The 27,530-nt window shown below is 38.1% G+C and overlaps 1 protein-coding gene across 1 annotated transcript in view; it reads right to left on the reverse strand.

Annotated features, from left to right (window-relative positions):
- LOC126475044 (aspartate aminotransferase, cytoplasmic-like) overlaps positions 1-27,530 on the reverse strand; it is a 58,548-nt gene that overhangs the window by 7,281 nt on the left and 23,737 nt on the right. The window contains exons 3-6 of the mRNA XM_050102591.1: positions 17,823-17,931; positions 17,013-17,230; positions 12,754-12,904; positions 3,308-3,473 (exon numbers count right to left, since the gene is read on the reverse strand). Coding sequence (XP_049958548.1) covers positions 3,308-3,473; positions 12,754-12,904; positions 17,013-17,230; positions 17,823-17,931 — 644 coding nt within the window. The remainder of the gene's footprint in view (positions 1-3,307; positions 3,474-12,753; positions 12,905-17,012; positions 17,231-17,822; positions 17,932-27,530) is intronic.

The following is a 27,530-nucleotide window of genomic DNA, read 5'->3' on the forward strand; positions in this document are numbered from 1 at the left end:
TAATTTTTAATATAAATGTAAGGACTGATTGCATATCAGTAGTCTAATAAGCAATATAAGAATGAGAATTTTCTGCTTCTAGTTCAGAAACAGAAAGCTGTTTTCAGGTTTTGCATCCCGCAACTACCCTCCCTACCTTGTACAGAAGCAAATAACCAGAGCCACTTCCTCATCTCCTCAAACCCAGAACCTCCCACAGAAGAATCCCAAAAGTGCCCCACTTGTAACAGGATACTTTCCAGGACTGGATCAGACTCTGAATGTGGCTCTCCAGCAGGGATACGACTTCCTCAAATCCTTCCCTGAAATGAGATCCATCCTTCATGAAATCCTCCCCACTCCACCAAGAGTGTATTTCTGCCATCCACCTAACCTTCGCAACCTCTTAGTTCATCCCTATGAAATCCCCAAACCACCTACCCTACCCTCTGGCTCCTACCCTTGTAACCACCCCCGGTGTAAAACCTATCCCATGCACCCTCCCACCACCACCTGCTCCAGTCCTGTAACCCGGAAGGTGTACACGATCAAAGGCAGAGCCACGTGTGAAAGCACCCACGTGATTTACCAACTGACCTGCCTACACTGTGAAGCTTTCTAGGTGGGAATGACCACCAACAAACTGTCCATTTGCATGAATGGACACAGGCAGACAGTGTTTGTTGGTAATGAGGATCACCCTGTGGCTAAACATGCCTTGGTGCACGGCCAGCACATCTTGGCACAGTGTTACACCGTCCGGGTTATCTGGATACGTCCCACTAACACCAAGCTGTCAGATCTCTGGAGATGGGAACTTGCCCTTCAGTATATCCTCTCTTCTCATTATCCGCCAGGCCTCAATCTCCACTAATTTCAATATGCCGCCGCTCATACCTCACCTGTCTTTCAACATCTTTGCCTCTGTACTTCCACCTCGACTGACATCTTTGCCCAAACTCTTTGCCTTTACAAATGTCTGCTTGTGTCTGTGTATGTGCGGATGGATATGTGTGTGTGTGCGAGTGTATACCTGTCCTTTTTTCCCCCTAAGGTAAGTCTTTCCACTCCCGGGATTGGAATGACTCCTTACCCTCTCCCTTAAAACCCACATCCTTTCATCTTTCCCTCTCCTTCCCTCTTTCCTGATGAAGCAACCGTTTGTCGCGAAAGCTTGAATTTTGTGTGTATGTTTGTGTTTGTTTGTGTGTCTATCGACGTGCCAGCACTTTAGTTTGGTAAGTCACATCATCTTTGTTTTTAGATATATTTTTCCCACATGGAATGTTTCCCTCTATTATATTCATATCATTTATTTTGTATGTTATTTTTATTCAGTTGTACATCAGCATCAGTGACTCACTGTCAAAGAATCAGTTATAACATAACAAAACTTAAGAAGAAAATGAAACAGAGTAATAAAACATAGCTTGAGGGTAAAATGTAGATGAACATTAATAACAATACCAAGATTCTTTGACTGTTTTCTGTTTGATGTTTAATCATTTATTTTATACAACATTAACAATTTTCTTTCTTGCAGAATTATAATAGGTTTTTGCTGCTCTGCCCCTGAAATTCACCCCTAAGTATGACATTAAAGTCTGTAATACAAACAAGAATTTTAATTTGCAAATAGATATGATGAGAATAATTATAGGTATGAATATTACTTATCTTCCTGTTGACAAATGAATTTCAGTTGTTTCTCTGAGTAAACTGCATTACATCTGTCTAATTTAAGTATATTGAGCATGTGAGGCAGAGATCACAATTATCTCTGCTTAATGGCTATTTGGCATTAACAAATGTTTATTTCATGTTCTTGGCATCACTGCCTATACTGCAGGATGCATTTTTTCTATGTTGCTCTGTGTAAAAGTAGTTGTGACCCAATGCTGACATTCATGAATTTGTTTCACTATTTCAATTACATATAGAAAGAACTTAATTCCTAACAAAAATTGCTTTTCATCTATATTTAACTAACTGAGTTGTTATAATATAATCAGAGTCACCAACAATTAAAATTGGCAATTTTTAATGAACAGCATCGTTTATCAGTGTTATGCTAACTTGATTTTCAGGGAAGGATATACTAATGTAATGTCAGGCATTTTTTTCAGGCATTGGATATTAGTAGGACCAAGAAAGAATACTTAGGAGCTAATGCCCTATATCATAATGCATGTTACAACCATCTTAAAAAAATTATAAAATTATTCCTTGAGGCAAATGACACCTTGAATTATCAGAGCTCTCTAAGGAAACATTGTACTTAACGATAGTTCTGTGCAGCATGTCCATAGACCAAGAGGCTCATGAACGATTACAAATCCCATGAAGTGGCATTCCCATTGTCCATATTTAAAACTGATAAATAAATGTTCTATACACAATGTTAACACCCCATAAGAACTTATATAACCATTAGTAATGTAATAATAGAACATGTGTCCTATTTCCAATATCTAGGACATAACTTTTGAAGAACAGGGAGATGCAAGTAAGAAAATTAACACCTCTCAACATATATAAGAATAACATTAAAGGGTAAAACTAAAAGACAAAACCAAATGAAGTTTCAAAGAGCTATGGCACTAACCACCGTAGTAAATGGAGCAGGAAGTTGACATTAAGATCAAGAGAGGTAAGACATCTTGAAACATTAGAAATTAAATTCCTTAGATCTGTGATAGTTGCACAAAAGATGTTCAAAATAAGAAATGAAGAAATAAGGAAATACATGGGGAGTACAGCTATTAACAGAAAAAGTAATCCAATAGAAGCATGTTTTGAAAGAGCAGGTCACCTCACAGAATCACTTAACAAGTGATGAAATACAGTATCATTGGAAAGAGGAGTGTGGGAAGGCCAAGGTAACAATGGTGAGGCCAGAACAGGCCATAAGGCCTAAACCCTCAATTTGCAAAAGAAGAAGCATAATGTCATCATGTGTTTTTTTTACTATAATATTTTTGACTAATACTCTCACAGAAGTTAGTACTTCTATATCCCTCATGGGATTATCTATTTAATTGTGTTCCCGAGTCAATTTAATTAATTCACTTTCCTTTGTTGCTGTCCACATAATTTGTCATAAGAATGCATCCTGATTATTTAATGATATCCCCAATATTTCTGTCTAGTTAGAAAAACCATACCAAAATGGAAGCTTTATATTGCATTTTGTTATTAATTCAAATAAATTTATATTTCAAAAATGTTAAAATCAAACTCAAATAAAAAAATCTTGTTTACATGTATTAATTATAGCATTTATCAATGCCAAAAGCTTTTTATGCACTTTAATTAATATTTTACTTACCACTCTTCCTTCAGTTTAGGATCTTCTAGCATGGTAGTTACTATACGAGCACCTTGACTAGGCGGACTGCAGTATATTGATCGTGCGATAACAATAAACTGAGATTTCACTTTCTCAATCTTGTCTGGATTGTTTAGCATCACAGCCAGGTTCCCTGTGCGTTCACCTGTGGAGAAGAAAATGTATTCATGTCTTGTAAAACTGCCAAAATTTTGAATTTACAATGTGCATCCAGAAAGTTTGGTGAGTTGACTGATATCTAAATAGTGCAGTATATTTAAAAAATGTGTGCATGTTCAGTCAGTCATTCATGCATTGTGTTCTGTACATCTATTCAAGGAGAGGTGTTGTCAGAGATAGGAGAAAGTCAACAAATACATTTAAAAAAGAAAAGAAGATCATAGAAACTTAATTTGTATTCTATGTTAACAATAAAATATCACTAAACTGCTTAGCGCTATTCACAATTACATCTCTAAATTTGGTTTGAAATCCAAGGTTTGATTCTGGGGGTGGTCATAGTTCATAAACTGAATGCAATACTGTTAATTTTGTAGGCTTCCACAGCTCGTGTCATTGTGGGTAAAATAATTTTGTGTATTGGGCCAAGTCATTGTATATTACTAAAACAACTAAACTGCTGATGTTTTGACTGATTCCCTATGGTCCTCTTCAGAGCAGTTCACTGCTGTATACTGGTGAATGTCTTCCTTTACAGTGTCTTCCTTTTACAGTGGCGTGGGCCAATGCCTAAAATAATTTTATCCTAAATGAGAGCAGGGCTGTTTATTTCAGTGTTCTTCCAACTATTTTTGTGTAGTCATTCTTTCATTTATTTTTTTCTTAGTGGAGTGTCTTCAGTTTCCATCCTGTAGTTTTCTGATAATACCTCCAAACTCTTGAACTGTGTCTGATATGTTGCTGACAGCAGGTACTGTCAAGCCTGAGAATTGGTGCCTTTACCTAGCAGGAATGTTCCATGCAGGCATTCAAGCCACAACCTCAACCACATGTGCAAGCCTGCTTGGAAGCAACTAGAAAGCATCCTGTGTTAAACGTATCTTGTAATTTTGCCAATTTGGAGATTCTCAGTTTTCATGTTACACTGTACATGAAGCTCCCAGCCCCTACCCACATGACCCTCTAATCTGAGCCCATTGTATTTTAACTGAATAACTTAGAAGGAAAGCTGCTGCCTTTTCAGTTATACTAAATAGCTACTGTTTATCTGCTGTTAGTGGCTTAAGATTTACTTGATTACAGTGGTATTTTTCAAAGAAAATATTTTCCTGCATCTACAAACACTGAGTCCTATTTGCAGTACATGCAGCTTTACTGACACTTGCCATGTATTAACAGAACATTTCAATACCTAAATCTAGATATGAAGATAATGTGTAAAAAGAGTGGTTAATGAGGAATGTGCTTAAATTTCTTTTGAATTGGAACATATTTCCAATTTCTTACTTTATCTTGTATGGGAGTGTGTTGCATATCTTCCCACAAGAGTGCATAACTTCATTTTGAACTCTGTAGAAGGAGGTTCTGTTGTGATTGTGTATATCATAGTTCAGCTGGAACTGATTTCTATTGTCAACACCATAAACCACAAAGGAGTAAGCATACTGGGAAGTGAGTGCAACAATTCCAAGATACTTAAAAAAGATTATGCAATATGTATGGTAATCTGCTTTACACAGTATTGTCACATCATAAATCCAATAGCAAGGTATTCAATGAAGCACAACACATTGCACTGAAATCATGTTTATTACAAATATCATTGTGCAGACAGAACAGAACTGAACTCCTGAATGGAGAGTTCTGCTCTTCATATGAATGTCAAATATTGCAGAAGATACAAACATCACAAACGTAAGAACTTTTGAGAAGATTTCAGAAACAATAAATACCAATTGCTGCTGGTAGGTTTTGAAATGGTGCCCTGTAGCTCACCAGCCTTTGACACTAACCACCACTCCATAAGGCATGCAACATAGTTTGTGGCATTGCTCACTCTCGTGGAGAAATAGTGACCCACTGTTTCAGAATTTCTCAAAGGTGCTACCTATATCATTCTGGATCTAGATGTTGTCGATGGTCCTCTATATGGTAGCACTGATAGACCCTTGCATTCTGCTCATGTTGTCACTCTCTTCACTGCTGTGAGCATTGAAGGTCCTCCACCAAAGCTTTGTGACTGTCAAGTGGGTCTTCAGTTTCCTTGAATACTCTGATCTGCATCTCAGGATTTTAGTAGGTCTTCATAAGAAAGACATGGACAACATCTCTGCACTTTTACCTTTTTGATGAATGGTCATAATCTTCAACTTCATATGTAATGTCCAACAATCACAATACAATATGTGGTGAAGTACCACTTCAGTAAAGTTTCTGATAATCCCACTTTCTGCATAGGTGTAGAAATCCATAACAAATCTCCTGGGCTGTATCTCACTGCCCAGTACTCAGATTATAGCATCCTCAGTTCTTTTCCTAGGTGTCAAGGATCCATATATGAGCCATCTCTATTTTCTTGTCATTGTAATGAGGAGTTTCAGGTACTGATCCTGAGTATCATGCAGTTCAAATAGGAACAATGTATCAACTGCCATAGCGGCCTCATTACTGTGGAGCAGAGAGAACAATGTGAAGCTTGTAGAATCATTCTTCATGGTGTTATATGTAAATGTTACCACAGTCTCCTTGTTTGACTCAGCATATGTTGAGAGATATCTATCAATATCTTATTAAAACATTTTGTGAGATCATGCATCTGGGTGTGTCAGATAGCTGTAATCCTGTACATGATGTCAAACTGGGAAATTATCTCTGATACTAACCTTTGTAAAACTTTTCTACAGTCCGAGACCAACACATAGTGTTCTACATGTTTCAAAATTATGTTCAGAGAACTTTGCTATTTCCAGAACTATAGCAGTCAGTGCAGCTAGTGATGTAGTAGTAAAGTGTAGAATACTATCCATCACTTTCTGTTTTGTCACTATCAGGAACATGCCCAAGAGGTAAATTCCAGTTCAGTGGAATGGTACTGCAACAGGTGGAAATGGTACCAGATGCCCTAGAGGTAATTGCAGAAAATGTTTCCACCACTGCCAGTCATTACAGTGGCTCACATATTGTCTTAATGGACCAGTATTGATGTGGCCATTGTTCCCTATGTCTGATTCTATTTAAAACCTTCTAAATCCCAGGTGATCAGATGTTGGAGCATCATGGACAATCTTTGGGAAAACTGGCCATAGATGAGCTTGAATGACAAGTAACCATTGCAGACCCATCAGGTCATAGATCCGCTTATTCAGTGTTCCATTTATTAACTGGAATTCTCCTTCATTTTGTTCCTCTTTCTTCAAAACTTTTATGGCTTTCACTAGTGCTGGATCTCCTTTCTGTTCAGCAGCGATATCATTTAATGGAGCAGTGGCTGAAATTTCATAGTGCTGCAGTGTTATTCTAAAGGATTACTTGAATGGCAGTTGATATTCATGTATTTGCATCTTTTTTTCCACTGTGGTGTCATACTACTGAAGTTTCAGTGCCCTTTTCATCAGTTCAGCTTACGGAGCATTCAGGATCGTCAGCAAGCATAGAGGATGGTGGTCCATCACAACTGTAATGGTTTACTGGATAAACACAGACAGAAACAGAAACTGCAAGACAAGCTTTCTCTGTAGTACAGTAATTCATCTCAGACTTGAAAAATACGCTGAAAGCATAAGCTATCACATATTCAGTACCTTTCTGAATTTGTACTAGGACTGGACCTACCCCATAACCATCAGCATCGGTCGAGAGCCATATTGTATTCATCACACTAAATTGAAATGCCTTTGTCTTTTACAGCTTGACAAATGTTTTTGGGAACTCTGCTTTCATTTGCATAAATCTTAAAGTCTAATAAAAAGTTATCAAAGTAGCAATAGAATCCATGGAATAATGGTGCAAGGATACAACAGTTTCAGCAAGTAGAAAAGGTGTCTGTGGTTTGTTCAAATGCTTCGAGAGCAAAAAAGGAAACTGTTAATTATGAATAATATTGAAGTCAAATGTCGACAAACTCTAACAGATAATACCAATCATATATGACAAAGGCTAGTATAAGGATGATGATTGTCTCTGGGATTAATATCAGAAGATTTGGAGATTAACAAGGCCATTGTTCACACCATGGTCCCAAAAGCAGTGTGCAATCAGGAAAAATGCCACAGGAGCTAAATGACTAGCAGAAAACTGCACAGGTGGTACTCTCTGGAGATTTCACTGGTAATAGTGACAAAGATCTTTACTGCAATCCGCTTTCACAAAGTACAGAGCCTGATGCTACCAGTTATGCCTGGAGTAAGATAGGCAACTATCATAGTTACATCAGGAACAGGGAAAAAGAAAGGGAAGGGAGGGAGGCATGTGAAGAGAATGTTTTTATCAATTAAAAAAGGAGCCTTTGACATATCCAGCAACACCAAAAACATATCAATGAACATGCATCATTTGGTGATGTACAGAGATTTCTAATAGCTAATTCAGTTTATTTTGTTTTTATCTTATGTTCTGTTACATCATGCACTAGATTTTGTATCATTAGCCACCACAAGTAGGAGATATGATCTGTTGGTGTTCCATGATTTCTATTGCTTTTATGAGGATAAACTGCTGCTAAGGTATTAATATTTAAGATATTTGTTTCAAAGTTGTCACAAAACCAGCTAAGTGTAAAACCCATTTATTTCACATAATTGTTTACTTATATAAGCCAAGTTTTCTCTTGATTTGAGAGAGATCATGCATGTTGGATAAATTTGCTTCAAAAATTTAGGTTTGACATTTTATTTTAAATTCAAACAGGTTGCTTATGTCTTTTATGTGTTATCTTTCACTGATCATATCACAATGTGTGCATAGGTCATGAAATACTGTGTGTTTTTTAAAACCAAGTGCCCCAAGAAACATAATCTGTTCTATCATCAGTTCTAAACTCCACACAGGAAGCTCCCAGTAATCCAGGTCAGTGTGGAACTGAGACTGCAGGTATAACTCATAATCAGCCTGCACTTCAGTCTGAGAGGCTGAATTTTTTGTGGGCTTGCTCATCCAAAACAGTCCAGTTTCATCAGTGTTGTCAATCTGTTCCAAGAGAAAGTTCTTCTGTTCAATATTATTGAAGAATTCATTGCAAATGGTATCAGGTGAATTTTTGTTAGCATGTAGTTTTCCTCCCCAAAGAACAATTTCTCAAATCTCATAGTGATATTTTAAGTCCCGTCTGCCATCCTTAACAAGCACTAAACATTCCTTGAACTTCCATGTTTCATATAAATCTCCTGCATAGTCTATTAACATTGAGCCCGATATGAAAACTTCTTGTACTCTCTTCAACTGTAACCACAAGTGCAGTGTTTCAATAGGTTTCATACAAATGGAAGTTTTCAGGCACTTACACTGTGACAATCTGGCTTGGCTATCAGCTTTTGTTGCAATATTTAAGAGCTTTTTATTTTTTTTCCTTAAGTCTTTCTGTGTTCGTATTCGCTCCCATAACCTTGAGAAAGTTGTACTGCACATTCACCCTTTCCTAAGTTTCCTATAACTTCTGATTTCTTTCTGTTTGTTAGAATTACATATTATGTTTACTTATCTTCTTCCTTGCACATGTTAACTGTCCATAATTTCAGAAGCAACAAAAAATGTGATACACGTTAGCACTCATTGTCTATCATTTGTTGCAAAAGCTTCAGTATTATTGAGATCTGTCATTGGCTAGAAGAGTATGATTAACAGTGCATTCATCCTCTTGATGTTTAACAGTGTACCTTCAGTTTACATCAACACAGAGCAAGATTTCTGAAGGGAGCTGTCTTAGATGAAAATCTACATCAGTTTTAAGTTGCTTTAGTAAGTTGGAAATAATTAATTTTTAGTTTCTAGGGAAAAGAGTAGGCAAACATATGAGGGTAATCCCGAAAGTAAGGTCTCCTATTTGTTTATAAGTAGATAGACCTGTTTATTTCTACAATGGTTTACATCAGTTTACAGCATGAACATTTAGCTATTTTTTGACATAATCACCATTTCTGTTGATACGTTTTTGTAGATGCTGTGGCAGTTTTTGTATGCTCATGTCATACCAGCTCACTGCCATGCTGATCAGAAAGTTATGAACCTCTTCTTTCTTAGGTGTAAAGTGGTATGCCCAGGTTTCGTCACCCATGACAAGTGAGTCCAGAAAGTTGTCCTGTTCGGCTGCAAGGCGGTGAAGAAATGCGCAGGAAGCATCAAATCGTTGCCACATGTGTTCCTTAGTCAGCATGCATGGTCCCCATTTTGCGCACACCTTCCGGTAGTTCAATGTTTCCATTAAAATTCTGTGAGCAGTGCTTCAGAAAACCTCAGGAACCAACGTACAGAGATCATCGAGGGTGATCCACCAATCTTCACGCATGCTTTGCTCAACCTCCAACACTGTCTCCTCAGAAATTGGCGGTGTCTTGCTCCTTTGTTCATCGTGAATTTCGGTCCTACCAGTTGCAAACTCTCTACACCACTTACAAACATTTTTGACATCCCTTCAACCCTCTTACTTCCCCTTCAACTCTTCTACAGAATAAGGAGCCAATTGTAAAAGTTAAATCTTTTTTTGTGTGTGTTCCCCTTCCATTGCTTGGTGAGCAGGGTTTTTTTTTTTTTTATCTTTCCAGTTACATTATACTATCAATAATTGATTATTTTCATTGTTATAAAATTTTTCATGGGACTGAGGATGTCTTGGTAGGAAGGTTGCAGCATGTTATTGACAGGAAAGTGTGTTCTGACATTAAGTTTTAAAAGTTGAGTAAAACTTGTAAATTTGATTCGTATGTTCAGAAATGTAACACTATGCATTTTACAAAATGCAGAAAAGTAGTGGCCTACAACTATATTATCAGTGAGACATACCTGAAATCATCACACCCATGTGAATACTTGGGTGTAACAATTTGTGGGAAAGTGAACAAGAACAATCACTTAGGCTCAAGTGTAGGTAAAGCTTGTAGCTGAACTCAGATCACAGCCTGTATACTGGGAAAATGCAGTGTGTGGAACTCTTACTAAATATGACTAAAAGGTGATATTGAACATATAAAAAGAAGGGCAGTACAAATAGTCACAGGTTTGACTCTTTGTAGGAAGTCTTGGAAATGCTGAGAAACTTGAAATGGCAGACACTGAGATAGACACCAATTATTCTATGAAAACCTAGTTACAAAGTTTCAAGAATCAGTGACAACTCTAATATTCCTACAATCACCTGTGTGTCACTCATAAAGGGACTGAAGAGATAATATGCTTGAATGCAAAAGTTATTATTCCTGTGCAACATACATGAACAGAATGCAAACTAACTCTGATACATGACACTGCAATTTTAGTGCTTTGCAAAGTCCGGAAGTTGATTTGGATGCAAATGCAGATTTATTTCAGCACATCTTTACCTAAGTTAGTAAGTGGGAGTAGTTATCAGATTTGTTAGCTGACAGATGCTGTTGCTATGGAGGGAGAATGTCGGATGTATTGTGTGTGGGCTGTTACTCTTTATTGTGTTTGTGTTTCATTTTTATGGCACAGTTAAAGTTTTGCTTAACAGTGCTCGATTTATTCGTGATTGGTATGATGGTGTCATCATGATGTCAGTTACTTGAGATTCTATGTAAAGTGAAAACATTAACAAGGTACAAGAGTGCAAATCACTTGTGAAATAACAACTTTTCACTTTTTTTGGCAAATCTGAAGAAGCTTATGCAATTAAACCTGAAGTATATATTGCACCCTCACTAAAAAAAAAAATGCAAAACTACCTATTCATGGATGGAAACAGCACAGAAATGCTTTTGTTGGGAAGATAAGTTAGAATCTAATGGCTTGAGCAGCCACTCAATTCAATCACTTTATATTGTGCAGCATTCTTTACAACTTAGTCACCTAGTTGCCTTTTGCACACACATGTGGTCGCAGCTGTTTATCTGGGTGGCTAGTTTGTTCATGGTCATGTTTGTGTAGAATACTGCATAGTAGTTGTTGCCAACATGGTATACAATCTAGCTGCTTTCACATTTTGCCTTTTGTAAGGTATAAAATGCCCTTCATAAGACTGGAATAGAAAGCATTTTCCAAATGTGTGGGACAGGTCTTGTGTCTCTATCTTCCACATGAATATGACCAGTCAGTCAGAGGTGGGAGTCGGACTGACACAGAAATGTATAAGTACATTATGTTGGTTTAGAGGATGCTAAAATACCACTCTGGGAGGGATGTGAAGACAGTGTTGGGGAAATTCCTCATTTAAGGATATGGCAACTGGTAGTCAATGTGCTGGTGGAGAATGCGATTAAATCACTCCAGTCATGAGTGGTAGTGCAAGACAGAGGGGGAAATTCTTCAGGGCATAAGGTATGTGTTTTAGCACTGTGATGTCCTACCCCAGGATGGGATCAGGATGACAGGTAACACACAGTGATGTGAAAAAAATGCTACATTACAATTTCAAACATTGTATTTTCAAAAATTGATTATTTACATCCTGATGTGAGACAGCAATCTCTTTATTAGATGAATAACTGCAATGCAAGACAACGTCCACAAAAGAGGCAGTCATAGAAGCACACTCTTAGGACCAACAATCACCTGTGCAAGACCACAGTTGATACTCAGTGAGGACAAAATCGGGAGGGCAGTTTTCCTCTTTGAAAGCTTCCTCAAAACCTTCAGCTTATTGGTACAATAACTGCTTGTCTTTAGCCATGTCTCCTTCTGAAATCTTTCATGGGTCTCCCGTAACTGAGATAATTTAAACAATACTTCACAGTCATCAAGTGAGAGAAGCTCAGGGATTGATTTCAGGCAGAACATAGTTAGAGAATGACAATCAACAGGCATAAAATGAATGAAAAATGTGTCAAAAATATAGGTATAATTATTTAGTATGACAGAATCATGCAGTGATAAACATATGGTGCTCTGAAAAGAAATAATAATTTCGGGAATTTGTATTTTCAGTATTTGTGTACATCTTGAAGATGAGGTCAGACTGGGGCTACTAGTGTCGTATTGATTTACCGGGTACCTAAAGTGTAAACTACCAGTCACAAATTTTAACTTCAGTTCAATTGAAACAGTAATTTATTGTGACCTTTCTATTGTTATTGGCTTTCTTAATTTCATTAGTCAATTTTTTATTTTTTAAGCATTCATTTATGCATAGATGCAACCACTGTAAAAACTGAAAAACTGTTATGAGTGTGTTCACCTTCATTCATTCATTCCTCTGATTGCACTGACAGCTTCAGATAAATGAGGAAGTATAGAACATGCATTTTGCTCAGTATATCTGTATCTAAGAAATATTTCAAACTGATGTGTCAGCAGGTATGTTAGAAACTGATATAACTTACCATATAACCCACAGTTCTTAGAAAAAGACTGTGCAGAGAAAAATTCAATGCCTCTTTCAGCGAAGCGTCTGACAGCCCAGGCATCTTCATCAATATCTCCAGAAGCTAGTCCCTGATAGGCAATGTCAAAAAATGGGAACAGCCTTCGTTCCTGGAAAAGTAATTTCAGTGGCTAATTAATTTCATGGCCTTGACAGTTACTGCAGCAAAAAATGTGCAGAAGTAATACAAACACTTAAATCTGCTATCTTGATCATGGAAGCTAAAGATTGCAACAGACAACAACAGAAGAGAAGGTTCTAAGCTAGACACACCACATTACAATTGTGGTTTTTTTGTATAATGTAAATTAAATATTATCTTTTCTTAATATTTGTGCCTTACCTCAGTACCAATTGCTTTTTATTGTTTCTTATTAATTTGTCCATTACTCTATCACTGCTGTCACTCATTGTTAGTGTTATTAATAGTACACTCTCTTTTTATTCTGACTGTTTTGCTTTTAATACTATTACATGCAGATTATTCTAGGCCTTTTCAGCAAGGGTTCCATTTCCTATCACCACTCTGTTATCCCATGACTGATGCAAACACTGCTGACCTTAGCCACAAAACCTTCCTTCTACCAGAAACTACCTGAATCTCCTTTGCTTCCTGGAGTTCTCCCATATCAACACATTCCTTATGCTCCATGCTGTTGTAAGCACTGACTGAATCAGAAGTATCCACCAGCAGTGTCCTTGCATGAGCTACAACTGAATGCGCCAAGCTCCATGTTGTACATGCAAATGTCCAACATCTGCCAGCTCATCTCTATGAGCGCCATTGTATATTCCAAGACAGCCATCCATGTAATATTTCATTGGAGACCTGGCTCAAAGCAAGACTTTCCACTAGTTCTAAGGCATGACATAACAAATGAAGAGCTGAAGTAGGTGCACACTTACACTCTGATTTATCACCTACCTTGCTAAACACATACAAAGGTAATGAAGATTTATAGAGAACAAACCCATAATAGAAAGTGCCAAATATGTGTCCTGTACAACCTCCTAAAGTAGTCAGGTTTGTCTCATTCAAAACTTCCTTGTCAAGTCTCAAACAGACATTTAAGCATATAGTTACAGCTGATGACATCAACATAAATTTTCTGTACAACAGTCCTTCCAGTGTGAAATTTAACTGTTTGCTATTTTCTTCAAACATTTTTTTTCAGCATTATTTGAATTCGTGTCTGTCCATGACACAACCAGTAGTCACACCCTCATATGTAGAATTTCAATGAAATCCTCGAACAGAATAATTTGTGCCTCATCAATATCTGCACCTGGCATGAGTTCAGTCTCATGGTGTATTCACTAGAATGTCCCAGGAAGAAGCCACAAATGACTACACATGGAGGCTTGAAACACATTAATTTATCTGAATTTGCAATTGAGGTGCAAGAAATTATCCAACAACAGACAGAGACGAGTTGCACAATGGAAAGACCTGCATGATCTTGGTATAGTTAGAGTCAAAGTTGCAGCTGATACCATTGTCCCAGCTGAAGAACTGAATCAGTACTTCACACTACCTACCATTTCAATTGAACCGCAAAGGAAACAAAGACTTATTGATTACATCATGGGCATTAACAACGGTCATCACAGAAATTCTGTCTAAAGCATGTTTCATGCAAAACCATTAAAAAATCTATCAGGCATATCAGATCAGCACCTGATGGACACTGTGCCATCATAGTTCAGATGCTGAAGCTTACTATTGACCCACTATTGCCCACTACAACAGTTATCATAAGCCACTTCTTAACCACAGATGTTTTCCCTCAAGCATGCCTAGAAATTGCATTTCCACAGCAGCCTTTGACTGTCAGTTTATTTCCATTCTTCTGGCACTGTCGAGTACCTTAGTCTATGACCAGTTAAAAAGCTACCTAACTGCCAACGATCTAGTAGAAGAACACCAATCAGATTTGCGTTAACATCTCAGCACAACAACTGCCTTAATAAAGGTAACAGGTGACCTGAAGCTTGGCATGGATGCACATGAGGCAACTGTCTTGTGCTTCTTAGACTTCAGAAAACCCTTTCACACTGTCATGTTCAACATTTTGCTTGCCAAACTTAGCAGCCTAAATTTGTCACTAAGTCAAGTGCAATGGTTCCGCTCATACCTGACATTTAGCCAGCATTGCGTCTTGTTCAGCACTACAAAGTCATATTGGGAACAGGTAGTATCAGACATCCCCAAGGGTTAGGTACTAGGTCCTATACTCTTTTCATTTATGTCAATGATGTGTCATTAGTTTTGTCCTGTGCATGTCATTTGTATCCTGATAACCTGCAATTGTATCTTAAGTGTAAAATGAATAAACTTGAAAAATGGCATCGAGAATTTCAGTACTGACCTCTGTGTGCTATGCATGTGGACATGGAACATAGGGTTAAAATTCAACCCATCTAAAATCCGAGCAGTCCTGTTTGGTCATTCTAGGCTCATGAGCGTAATATGTCAGGAATCTATACCACATTTAATCCTAAATGGAACAAATATCAACTTCTCTCCCTCAGCAAAAGTCTGGGATCAATAATAGATGAAAATCTAACTTGGATTTTGCATATAGCAACAATAGACAAGCATCTCTCCTTAGCCCCAAAGAAATATATATAAAGCTCTTCGCTTTTGAATTGGAAAGGAAATTTTTACAGGCCTTATGCTTTCAATTACAGCAACATTATCCAGCAAGGTCTTTTTCAGGAAAGCTCATATTGCCTGGAACATCTGGGCTTGAAATTTCTGTCACGTTTGACCCTTTGATCAAATTTCACCATCATATGCACACCTATCCTGGCTGAATGCAGTCTGACTCCTCTACTGCCTTAACAGTGTTCACTGTACCTCATAACTCCCCTCGTCTGTAATTGCCTCCAGAGAAATTATCTCCTATTCCATCAGTCAATCACTCTCTCAGAGTCATTTCCAATAACAGAAACATCACTCTGGAGTAACCTTCCTTATTATATGAGAGAGCTGAAAAACATCTTCAGTTTCAGAACATAGTTAATGAAATATTTACTGAAGCTTCAATAATGTCTACCTTTGTTCTGCACACATTCATTACCTAATTACTTTCTTCTTTCAAACTAGATTTTTTTCTCATTTAATGGTGCTACTAGCTGGTGCAGTCTAAATAAATTTCCCTCCCTCAGAATCTGCTTTATCAAAAAATATCAATTTTGTACATTTGTAAATATTTTTGTGTCAGTCACTATAATCATTATCACTATTACTATTAGAGGCAGCAGCAGCAGGAGAAATACCGATATTAACATCATTAGTTCTTAGCCAATACTATTTATTCACATTGTCTCTAAAACCTTCAAAACATTTTTAACTATTAATGCTATTTTATTACTATTTTCTGTATTAAAATTAGTGTTATTTTGTAGACAACTGTGATGTAAAAAAATACTGTGTGTGTGAAACCATGGTCTAATGTAAGAGAGGATTTGAAGACCCTACAGTGATTAGGTTAAATAAATCAATAAAAATAGGTCATTCACAGCCCTGACAATGATAAAAATCAATAAAAGTTGACCATGTGAGATTCAGCTGCCTGATGGCCACATCTGCACTGCACCATTTCAATACCAGCAGCTGATTAAATGTTGCATAAGAACTAAAGTTATCACATGTGTGTCTTAGTACTATAACAAATACAACTGAACATTCTAAATAATATGATTACTAGCCCACAATGCTTTGGAGAACTTCAGTCAGTTCCAAGTTTCATTGTCTCTTCTAGTTGTTGGGATATAATCTTTTTAGAATTTCTTTAGTGCTGACAGAAGCTCAACCTGTCTGAAGAAGATATGGATTGAAAACCAACAAAAATCCATAATCAAAAATCTCTAACCTTTTACTGGCTGTTAGTCATCTAAGTTCCACATAATCCATATTTCAGCAAGGAAGACAATGAGGCAGTGCCAAGATATTTAAAATACCTAAATTATTAAACTAAGCCTCTGAAAACAACTAGCTATGAGCTACAGTCACATACAGTGTTCTTGAAACTTGAACTTAGAAAAGAAACAAAAAATCCTTTTGGAGTTACAAGCCAGCGTACCTTTATGCTATTCTGTTTTATAGTTTTCCCTTCAGCTTTGTTTATGTATTTCAAAGAAAAAATTAATTTTACATTTAGTCCCTAGTTTCATTGGGATACATGTACTACAAATGTTTTGTGATTTATGTACCTCAATAATGTCAGCAATCCTGTCCCACTGCTCATGTGATGGGTCACAGCCAGTTGGATTGTGTGCACAGGGATGCAACACAACAACAGAGTCTGCAGGTGCACCTGAAAGATCTTCAATCAGACCTTCAAAGTCGAGTTTTCTGGTCTGTGTGTTCCAGTACCTATACTCCCTAACATCAGAAAATCCACCATGTGTAACAAGCCGGTAGTGGTTCTCTAAAAAATGGAAACAGTAATTCTGTATTATTACTTTCAGATGTCAAATTAATATATTGGGGGAAATTGTAGCATAATGTAAATAACTAAGGAATAGATTTCACTAAGCAAATAGCAGAAGGTTTGAGTCATCAACAGGCACATACAAAAGAGAATAGAATTAAAACATGCTTATACATGAAGGGACACATGCTCCTTGTGTATGTGTGTATGTGTGTGTGTGTGTGTGTGTGTGTGTGTGTGTGTGTGTAGCTCATCAAAGGGTCTCTTCTGAAAGCTAGAAGTTTTTGGTCTCTTTTGTGTGTGTCTGTTAACAACTCTAACAACTCAACACTTCTTCTGTTTGGTGAGAGATTTAAAGTAATCTAGAACAACACTGCCTCATTAAATAAGCATTAATTTCCATTTTTCACTAAGCTGAATAATAAAAGCAATCTGCAACAAGAAGAATTGCAAAATTTATGAAATATTCTAAAGAAACTTGACAACTTTGTTCTTCTTTACACACATATTCTGCAAAGGATGTTTGAAAATAGATGTAAATGCAGTTTTTACATTAATAAATAAAGGTAGCCTTATAAGTAACACCTACCCCATGTCTCAAGTGGTATGAACACAGTCTTGTACTTCATTACTTTGCAGAGAAATTCAAATGCTATTCGAACACTGCCTGCTCCACTCAGACTCTGAATGCCAAAGACCTGTAAATATTCATGCAATTAAAGTTACCCATGTAATATCTAAACAAATGACAGGTAAACAACTATTATCAAGCATTTCACTAACAGGTCCATGATTGAGATAGTTTTTATGTGCACATGGTGCTAGAATTAGCCATCTTGTTCTTAATAGACGTCAAGTACTGTTATAAAGTTGTTCAACAGAAACATTGTCAGTCCAGTGAAATAAAGTAATAAACTGAGGATTATCAATTTTCTTTTATAGAGAGGGAGAGAGACACATCACTGTGACCTAAAGGTGGTGGTGGACAAGGGCACCCATTTTCAGGTGCAAGGGGAAGGGAGGGCCTGCCCAGCTCTGCCCCCCCCCCCCCCCACCCGCACCCCCTCCAATTGCTTCTAGGGAAAGGAAAAAAATAGTGTAGACAGATGTTTTTCTTTCAAGAAAATTATTTAAAAGTCAGTATTATGCAGATTTTTAACAGGGTTGATACTGAATCTTTTTTATAGCAACTTACAAATCACAATTTGTCTTCCAAAATATTAAACATAGTCCATACCAATAGGCCTTGCCTCTCTCCTACAAACTCTTTATTGTATGGGCACAATTGGTGTTGGATAGATAGGAAGAGAGAAAGAATGCAGTTCACTATTTGTTTGGGACACTCATCACTATGCATAGCAGTAACCTTTGGAGTGTCTCAAGGTACTGTGAGTGAATAATTGTCTAGACTTCACATGTGGAGCAGTATCCATATGTTAAAGTGGCTTATTATACTAGTGACATTCTAGCATATTTATATTTAAAATATAATCTCACTAAGAGCAGGGATATTTCCTTCTGCAGTTACATGTTTGCTTCTTTCACATACACTCCCTTTACTGATATTTATATGCTACCCAAAAGATAGAGTGCATTTTTTACACAAACACAACAGCATTCAAGTGGTTACCATAGCACATTAGCGCCTTATGTCATTACTCTATAGTTTGAGTGTGATTTACATAGACTATTGCTCTTAGTTGTAATCGGAGTGGTGGGAATGGTAGGTGCCATCACATTGAGTTATGTCAGAAGAGCAAGTTGGCAAACTGAAGTTTGTCCCAAAGAACCTCTAGGTCATTCAAAATAGAATTTTATGTTCTTATTTATTTGTTTTTAATTGTGAATCTTACAAGTCTATGATGAATTCAGAAGTGGTTTAGGACTGCCATATCTTGTGCAATGTCTTTATTCTCTGGTAAAATACAGTAGAGGCCACTTTTTTGATTTGTTTGATATTTATGTATTCCATTCTCTGTATGTTTCTTTCTGTGTGAAGGGTCAGACACGCTGCTGGACTTGGCAAACTTTACAAAAGCATGACCTCTGCCATTTGTGGCGCCACATCCCAAAATACACACTGAAGGATCGCCCTTTGGTTTTTGCCCTACTTTTTCAGTTAAATCTCCCATTATAATCTAAGGAACATGTACTAAAAATTTTGAAGATTTTCCATGAACAGAAACTGAATCGCTTGTTGTTAAAAGGCACTAAGTCCACATTTTTGACAAATTCATTTTAGCGTGATATTCCGTTCTAATAGGAAAGATGCATGTTCTGGTGTTGAAAGGAACCGTGTCCTGCCATCGCAAGTGCCTTTAACACAGTCGTCAGATTAGTCATTCCATGTTGAAAGGAACTTAGTTCTGCAGTTAGTGCGTTTCAATACGGAACGTCTATCAGCGCCAGAAATGCTGGTATGTTTCAGTTGTCAAGATTGGCGTGCTTTTTTGTTTTATTTGCGTGGATATTGAGTATTGTTGACGATATATCGTATGTGGTTGTTGTGCTGTGCATATCGTTTTCCTGCTGTGTTCATAAACGTATTTTCATTATGGATAATGAAGTTATGGCAGGAAAGAAACGTCAACGCAAATAAGAAAATTATGTCAGGAAGAAAGTAAAGCGATCCAGGGTTAAGGGTTCTGCATATACGGGCTATGCAAGAAATGGAGTTCCTCTGAAAAGTATCAGATCTCCATGCTGGTATGACAGAAATTATCTTTTTCACCTAAATATTATCTGTCCAACCATATCACTTCCATAAAAGGGATTCGAATGATTACTAATGCTGAAGTTATGATTACTTAATTGATGTCTGAAACGATTTTACCTAGGTAACTTATGGGTTTGTGTTAGGTGCAAACGACAATGCTTCAAAAATGGCTCTAAGCACCATGGGATTTAACATCTGAGATCATCAGTCCCCTAGACTTAGAACTACTTAAACCTAACCAACCTAAGGACATCACACGCATCCATGCCCGAGGCAGGATTCGAACCTGCGACCGTAGCAGCCGTGTGCTTCCGGACTGAAGCGCCTAGAACCACTCACCCACGGCAATGCTTCAATAAATTGCAAGAAGAAGAGAAGCTGGAGATATTGGTACTTTTTATGGTTACGAAACCAAAAATGAACAAGATATCCACCTACAGAGACTTATTGAGTGGCATCCCATTAAACGGCAAAGACCGAGGGCCGTTATTCAAAACGGAGAATAAGATAAAGTAGTACGTAACTCTGCATATACATATTACGTAAAGTGAATTTTATCCATAGTGGATGCTGTTGAACTCCGTGACTGTTCCTTTATAGAGTGTAGAAAAATTTCCGTTACCAGTCACAATAAAAGATTAATTATTCGTCACATGACCGATTTCGGGCTTGTGCCCATCCTCATGTACATGTACATCCATGTACATGTTTACCATATATTGCTGAAGATCACTGTATAAATACAAAAAAAATATTTGCTGGTGGCTAAACAGATACAAGTGGAAGGCAGCATTTGTCGAAAATATATCTGTACTTACATAAAGATGATGCTTCATTATTATAATTATGCTGTGGTGATAATCTTTCCACTTAGTTGCTCATTTGTTATCATATTCACGTCCATATTTCAGTTGTATAAAGTTTAGCTGCAAATTTCACTATTACAATTTTAGACAAATGCTATCTTGTCATTTACAACTGTTCCACATGTATCTATTTAGTCACTAGCAAATAATTTTTTTGTGTTTATACAGTGATCTCCAGCAATATAAATATTTAAATGAATGTATAAACACCTGAGGGTGGGCACAATCCCGAAATCGGCCATGTGATGAATAAATAATCTTTTATTGAAACTGGGAGCGGATATTTTTCTACAACATATTACGTAATTAGACACCAGGAGCGTCTGCAGGAATGTAGAAATGGATTCATTAGCTTATATGGTATAAAGCAGAAGCGTGTACTCAGGATTGCTAAGCTGCTGGCGAAAGATGAAACCCCAGTAGACAAGAGAGGATTTAATAAGAAGGCACATACTATATTACATGAAATCTGGCCTGAAATTCGGGACTATATTTTCAGGTTTCTTGTTAAAACATCTAATTATGGGAGAAAAGAAGTAAAGTACATGGATGCAAAGCTGAACTTTAAAAAATACGTGAATTATTTTGTGAGGATCACCCTACTCTTAAATTAAAATATGCATTTTATGTTAATTATTTCAACAAGAACTTTGACTACAGATTCGCTAGACCCCAAATAGATATGTTCAGCACCTGTGAAGAACTTCAAGTCAACGAGAAGTCTCCGCACTTATCGCAAAATATTAAATTAGCAGCAGGAAGTGAACTAAGTATTCACATTCGCAAAAGTCGCAAATTTTATTCCTGTATGATAGCATGTTCAGAATCATGTCAGCCCAGTGATATAGTCTGTGTTGCCTTGGAGTTCATGCAAAATTTACCTCTGCCTCATATACCTGTTCAGGAAATATTCTACCTAAGGCAGCTATGGGTGCACGTATTTACTATACACAACCTCAAGGACAATAGTTCCATAGTATACACGTATCAATGAGGGTCAGGCCAAGAACGGGGCCAATGAGGTGTGTACATTCATATTGTACTACCTCATCAACGAGATTAAACATAGCACGAAGAAACCACACATGTAACCTGATGCGTGTCCAGGCCAAAATAGGAATCATTTAGTTATTCGTTTCTGCATGGGTTTGCTCGAAGATAAACGATTCGAGGAAATTATTCACCGCTTCCCTATAAGAGGTTATTCCTTCCTGCCTTGCTATAGAGGTTTTGGTGTTTTCAAGAAAAAAATTAAGTGCTGCGACAGAATGTGCACACCAAAATACTATTGTACAATCATTGCTAAAGCAAAAAGAGATGTTATTGTACAAATGGTGGAAGGAGCTAATATCATTGATGTGGACACTTGGTGGCCTAAGTATTACAGAAAAACAACACTAAGTGATGAACCAGTAGGGAAGAACATTCCTAGAAGAGTCAAAGTGCAGTTTGCTCCAGCATCATTCTCCGAGTTCCACTGATCTGCAGATCATCCTGGGAGAGTGGTTGCTTGTCCCTTCATTGGGAGCGTTGTCCATCACAAATTCTATTTGCCTCAGGCTGGACCAAGAAATGCACCGCTTATGAACCACTTGAGAAGGGCCTACGAAGAATGAAGAGTTCCAATCAAATCAACAAAACATTCAGTCTCGAGAAGGTTCATCGTTATGTCATGACTTCCGAGGCGAGTAAAGCATTCTTTGATGAAATACTAGAATGGCCTTGTCAGTGAAAATGCATTACCTACTTTTCCTAACAGTATGACTTGTTATCCTATCAGTTTTGTTGTGCAATATCTATGACTATGCAGCAGCTGTTTTATCAATAATATGATTGTATTCCACCAAAAAAAATTATAAACAATTCCATGTGTTGTATGAAAAAATAATAATTATTGCATTTATGTTACCTTTTAATTTCATACTTCTAATGCAGAAATTCATTTGGAAATAAAGGGATAAAGATTATGAATGTTACTGCCCCCTTACAGGTTTTGTTCGTTCCGTGTTGAAAGGAACCAAGTCCAGTTACGTATTTTGTCAATAAAATCGTTAGTAACATCCTTAGCAGAAAATTTTTGCCTGTATTATAATGGCGTGTGTGTGTGTGTGTATGTGTGTGTGTGTTTGTGTGTGTGTGCGTACTTTAGATGTACAAACAATTGTGTCTCATACTACATTACAAGATTAGAAAGAGATTTTTTTGTGTTTCTCAAAACTGTAAAGGTTGGACTTAGTGCCTTTCAACAATGAGCAATTCATTTACAGAAGTGGCCATCCCCACAGTTGGTACTTCTGGTACATGAAAATCATGGTTTTTCGGGTTATCTAGATAACGAATACACATTTTCGAAAACAGGAAAATGGCCTTTGTAGTTGAATGTTTAAAGATTGTGCAGTTACATTTTGAGCCATTTGGTATGATTAGTTGTTTAGCTAATTGAAGCCTACTGTGAAAAAGTGGGAAAAACAAATTTTGTGGTTTTCTACATAAGTACGGCAACTTTGAACCTCTGGATCTCGGTAACGGGTAATGATATTCTCCGAGAATATTATCTTAAGAACATACTGTAAAAATTTACGTGATTTGCTGTGAATAGAACTTATAGAAGTTGTCGTCTCCATAGATGGTACTTTTCGTACCCAAAAAATCATGGTTTTACGGGGTTTTCTCAGGAACCACCCATGGTGCTTTTATAAGCCTCTGAATGTCCTCCCCAGATACACCTAATGCAAAATAAGCAGCCGATTGGTCAATTTGCCTGGGATAGAGGAAGTGTAATGTTTGAATTATGAGCATAACTACAGCATGCCCGTTCTTCTGACAGGTGTACAAGTGGTCATTTGGCCAAGGGCTATCTATTGCACTTCTTACCTCTGTGATCAATAGACACCAAGATATGATCCCCTGAAAAATCGCATTTTCACGCGCAGCTTTCTGGGACATACTGGTACTGTGCACTGTCGTGACCGATGAAGCAGAATGTTATAAGCAATGTGGTAGTGTTGCTACAGGTTCACCCTTGTTACCAATAGCATGTGACATTTTTACGGAACATTCTGAACAACAGGCGCTAAGTGATGCGCCACTAAAGTCTTCTTGTTGGGTTCGCTTTGTGGATGACACGTTTATTAAAAAGCACGCAGCAAAGAAGAACTTCACGGATTCCACAATTTCTTAACTGAGGTGTAATACAATGTTAACTTCGCCTTTGAGGTAGAGAGTGAGATCAGTCTCCGTGCCTAGACGTGTTGATATATAGATGATCTGACAACACTCCAGGATACAGCATGTATAGAAGCCTATTAACACAAATAGGTATTTAAATACGAATTCACACCCCCACGCAGTACAGAAGCAAATAGGGGGTCAATACACAGTCTTCACGTGCCTTCCATATCAGTGACAATAACAGCCTAGAATCGGAGTTGGTTATCTTAAAGAAGACATGAAGGCCAACGCCTACGATGGTTTGTCCATAGGCAGGGCTTCCGAACGAAATATTAATTAAGCCAATAAGAAGGACGAGGGCCCGTCTTTTCATTCTGTTTTCTGGGGTTACTGAGTGCACCCGCAGAATTCTGCGAAATAAGGTACACAGAACAGTCGAAATAAAACACGAGACCTTTTCTGTCGCAAAATGGACGCTCCCAATTATCTCCACTCTGCTTGAATCTATGAAATGACGTGTGGCTGTGCCAGAGTATACATAGGCGAAACGGATGGGACTATAAAAGAATGTGTTAAAGGACAGAAATGCCACACACGATTAAAGCTAAGTGTGAAATATGCAGTAGCGGAACACCAGAACTGCGACCGCGACATTGACTTCAACAACATACGTGCACTGGTAAAGCAAACCAACATTTATGGAAGAAAAGTCTGAGAAGTAATTGTGATTTCACAGAGCGAATGTAACTTTGATATAGGAGACGGCTACGGTCTTCCGGCATCGTAGCTTCCCGCCATCAGGGAAGTGAACACACAGTCGCGATGCGAGAGCAGTACAGACAACGTCCAGCTCTGCCCATTTCGCTTCTATTCAATGACCATAGCCCACCATTTGCCGCCGGAGGAACTTTTCACAGTAAATCTTCTTCAGCATAATCGCGGAAAAACTTTCCTATCCAGTGACGAATTGCTCACATAGGTAGCCGCTCGAATTGTATCCAGTAACTCCACTTCTTCAGCATAAACACTGGTAAATACCTTTTAAAAGAGAAAGAAACACTATGACAGTGTTCAGCTAACCGTGTGCACCGCAGTATCCTCAAATGGACCCCGCAGATGGGTCGAAAGGTCGATCATGTAGAAGAAAGATGATATAGCCTGGCAACCTATAAGATTTTACCTTCAATGATTTCACTTTGTTGAAACATTTCAGATAAACATAGAACATCCTATTTAAGGTGATAGAACTCCTATCTCAAATCCACTAATCTATTTGCGCATCCAAATTTATGTTGTTTATAACTCCCAGATATAAAGTACCGTAAGAAATTGGGTTACAAAGGTTCATATTAAAATCCTTTTAGGCAAACTTTGTGGAGCAACAAAACCAGCTGGTTATTTTCGATGATCTGAAGTCATTGCCAGACTTCAGTTTGGGATCAATGGAAGTTTCAAGGGCAAAAAAACGGGTGTGAAATCCTATGGGGCTCAACTGCTAAGGTCATCAGTCCCTAAGCTTACACACTACTTAACCTAAATTATCCTAAGGACAAACACACACACCCATGCCAGAGGGAGGACTTGAACCTCCGCCGGGTCCAGCCGCACGGTCTATGACTGCAGCGCCCTAGACCGCTCGGCTAATCCCGCGCGGCGTTTCAATGGCATTAAATTTGTCAATGCCGCAGATGAACAATGGCAGTAGGTAGCATCGTCTTCCATTATCAGACTAACACAGTCACCTCGGCCAGTTCACAGACATTTTAGTGACAGGAGGCTCGGTCATGCCTGTTTTTTGCTTGAGCACACTGTTGTACATTATGAGAAAAGGCAGTAAACGGAAGAATATGGGAGGGACTTTGAGAAGTTTGTCTAAGTAGTGGGTATTGGTATTTATGAATGGAAGTTGAAGCAGAGTAGTCACAGGGTAATTTGCATGACGTCCCAGGTCTTTGAAGATGTCACATTTACCCACTATCATCATAAGGCACTGTCTACAAGTTATTTTATCTATTGGACAGCATCCCTCTTTTATCATCCAGCAAGTTGTAATTATAAAAGTGATCATAAGCTGTTTTTTTAAACAGAACTTTCTACCAAATGCTCCTTCCCCTTACAACTAATAAGCACTGATGTGTACACAGGTACAGCTGGAACAGAGAAGTAAACCTTGCAGTTGATACATAGAACTAGGGAATTGTATTGTTTGTTCGGTTTCCACACTGTACGTGTTTTACAAAAACATTTTTATTTATGTCAGTGGTCTTTGGTAGAAGTGTTATTAACACTGAACAAGAAAAATTAGCTGCATGGTTATAAAAACATCGGTGTGGGCAATCACTAGTAGATCCTGAAAGTCTCCCCGGGTTTTCTTCCGGATCCTAGAATCAACATGATTCACTACTTCGGCGATCCATTTGTCTACCATCTTCAGGAGCACGGTGCTGCTGCTGTCTCCCGCTGAAAACTCCTACCAAGGTCGCAAATCCTCGCCCTGTACGGGCCTCTGTACCGTACACTACTCATGCGCCACCCATCACAGCTGCTGCTGCTGAGCGAGCGGTTCTAGGCGCTACAGTCTGGAACCGCCCGACGCTACGGTCGCAGGTTCGAATCCCGCCTCGGGCATGGATGTATGTGATGTCCTTAGGTTAGTTAGGTTTAAGTAGTTCTAAGTTCTAGGGGACTGATGACCTCAGCAGTTAAGTCCCATAGTGCTCTGAGCCATTTGAACCATAAACTGCTGAGGTCATCGGTCTTTGCTGCCCTCCAAGACCGGAACTGTAGTGCCTCCCTTAGTCGAACACCGACAGCAACGATATATCGCACTGAGAGACTGTTTTCAAAGCTCGCCGCACCGAATAACGTTCTGTTTTGGTGCGGGACAGTAAAAGGTTCCACGTCCTGCTAAGAGGAAAATCTCTATTGATCAAAATGTCTGCCAGACTATTTTTAATTGCCTCTTTATAAACACTTGTCCAAAAATCGGAAGTGTTGACTTCAATTCAGTCTCACCAAATTTCATCCCGTGTCCCACGGTCAGGCAATGTTCTGCTACCGCCAATTTTTTCGGTTGTTGTAGGCTCGTAGGTTGGCGATGTTACACGCATCTGTCCTGAACTGAACGCATCGAACGACCGATGTAAGCTTTCCCACACAGACTCGGAATTTTTTGTATGATAGGCTTCCTAAGCCAGAAATCATTTTTCACAGACCCCTAATGTTGGAAGGTAGACGGAACACACACTTAATGTTAAAACTTTTTTAAATTCTTCCAATTTTAAACGATATACCCCCAGCGTAAGGGATAAAGGCCACAGATCTATGCTCCTCTTCGTACACTTCTGGAGGTGGTCCAAGCTCCATACGCCGACGTATCTTCTTATCAGAGTATCCACTTTCCTTAAAAACAGCCATCAAATGTGCAAGTTCTTGGATAAAATTGTCCGCTTTGGAAATGGTATAATGCTCTGCATACAAGAGTCCTAAGGACACCACTGCGTTGGTATGGTGGAGGGCAACCTTAGCATGCACATACCGATTG

Source organism: Schistocerca serialis, chromosome 4, assembly GCF_023864345.2.
Source record: "Schistocerca serialis cubense isolate TAMUIC-IGC-003099 chromosome 4, iqSchSeri2.2, whole genome shotgun sequence".
Taxonomy (NCBI): domain Eukaryota; kingdom Metazoa; phylum Arthropoda; class Insecta; order Orthoptera; family Acrididae; genus Schistocerca; species Schistocerca serialis.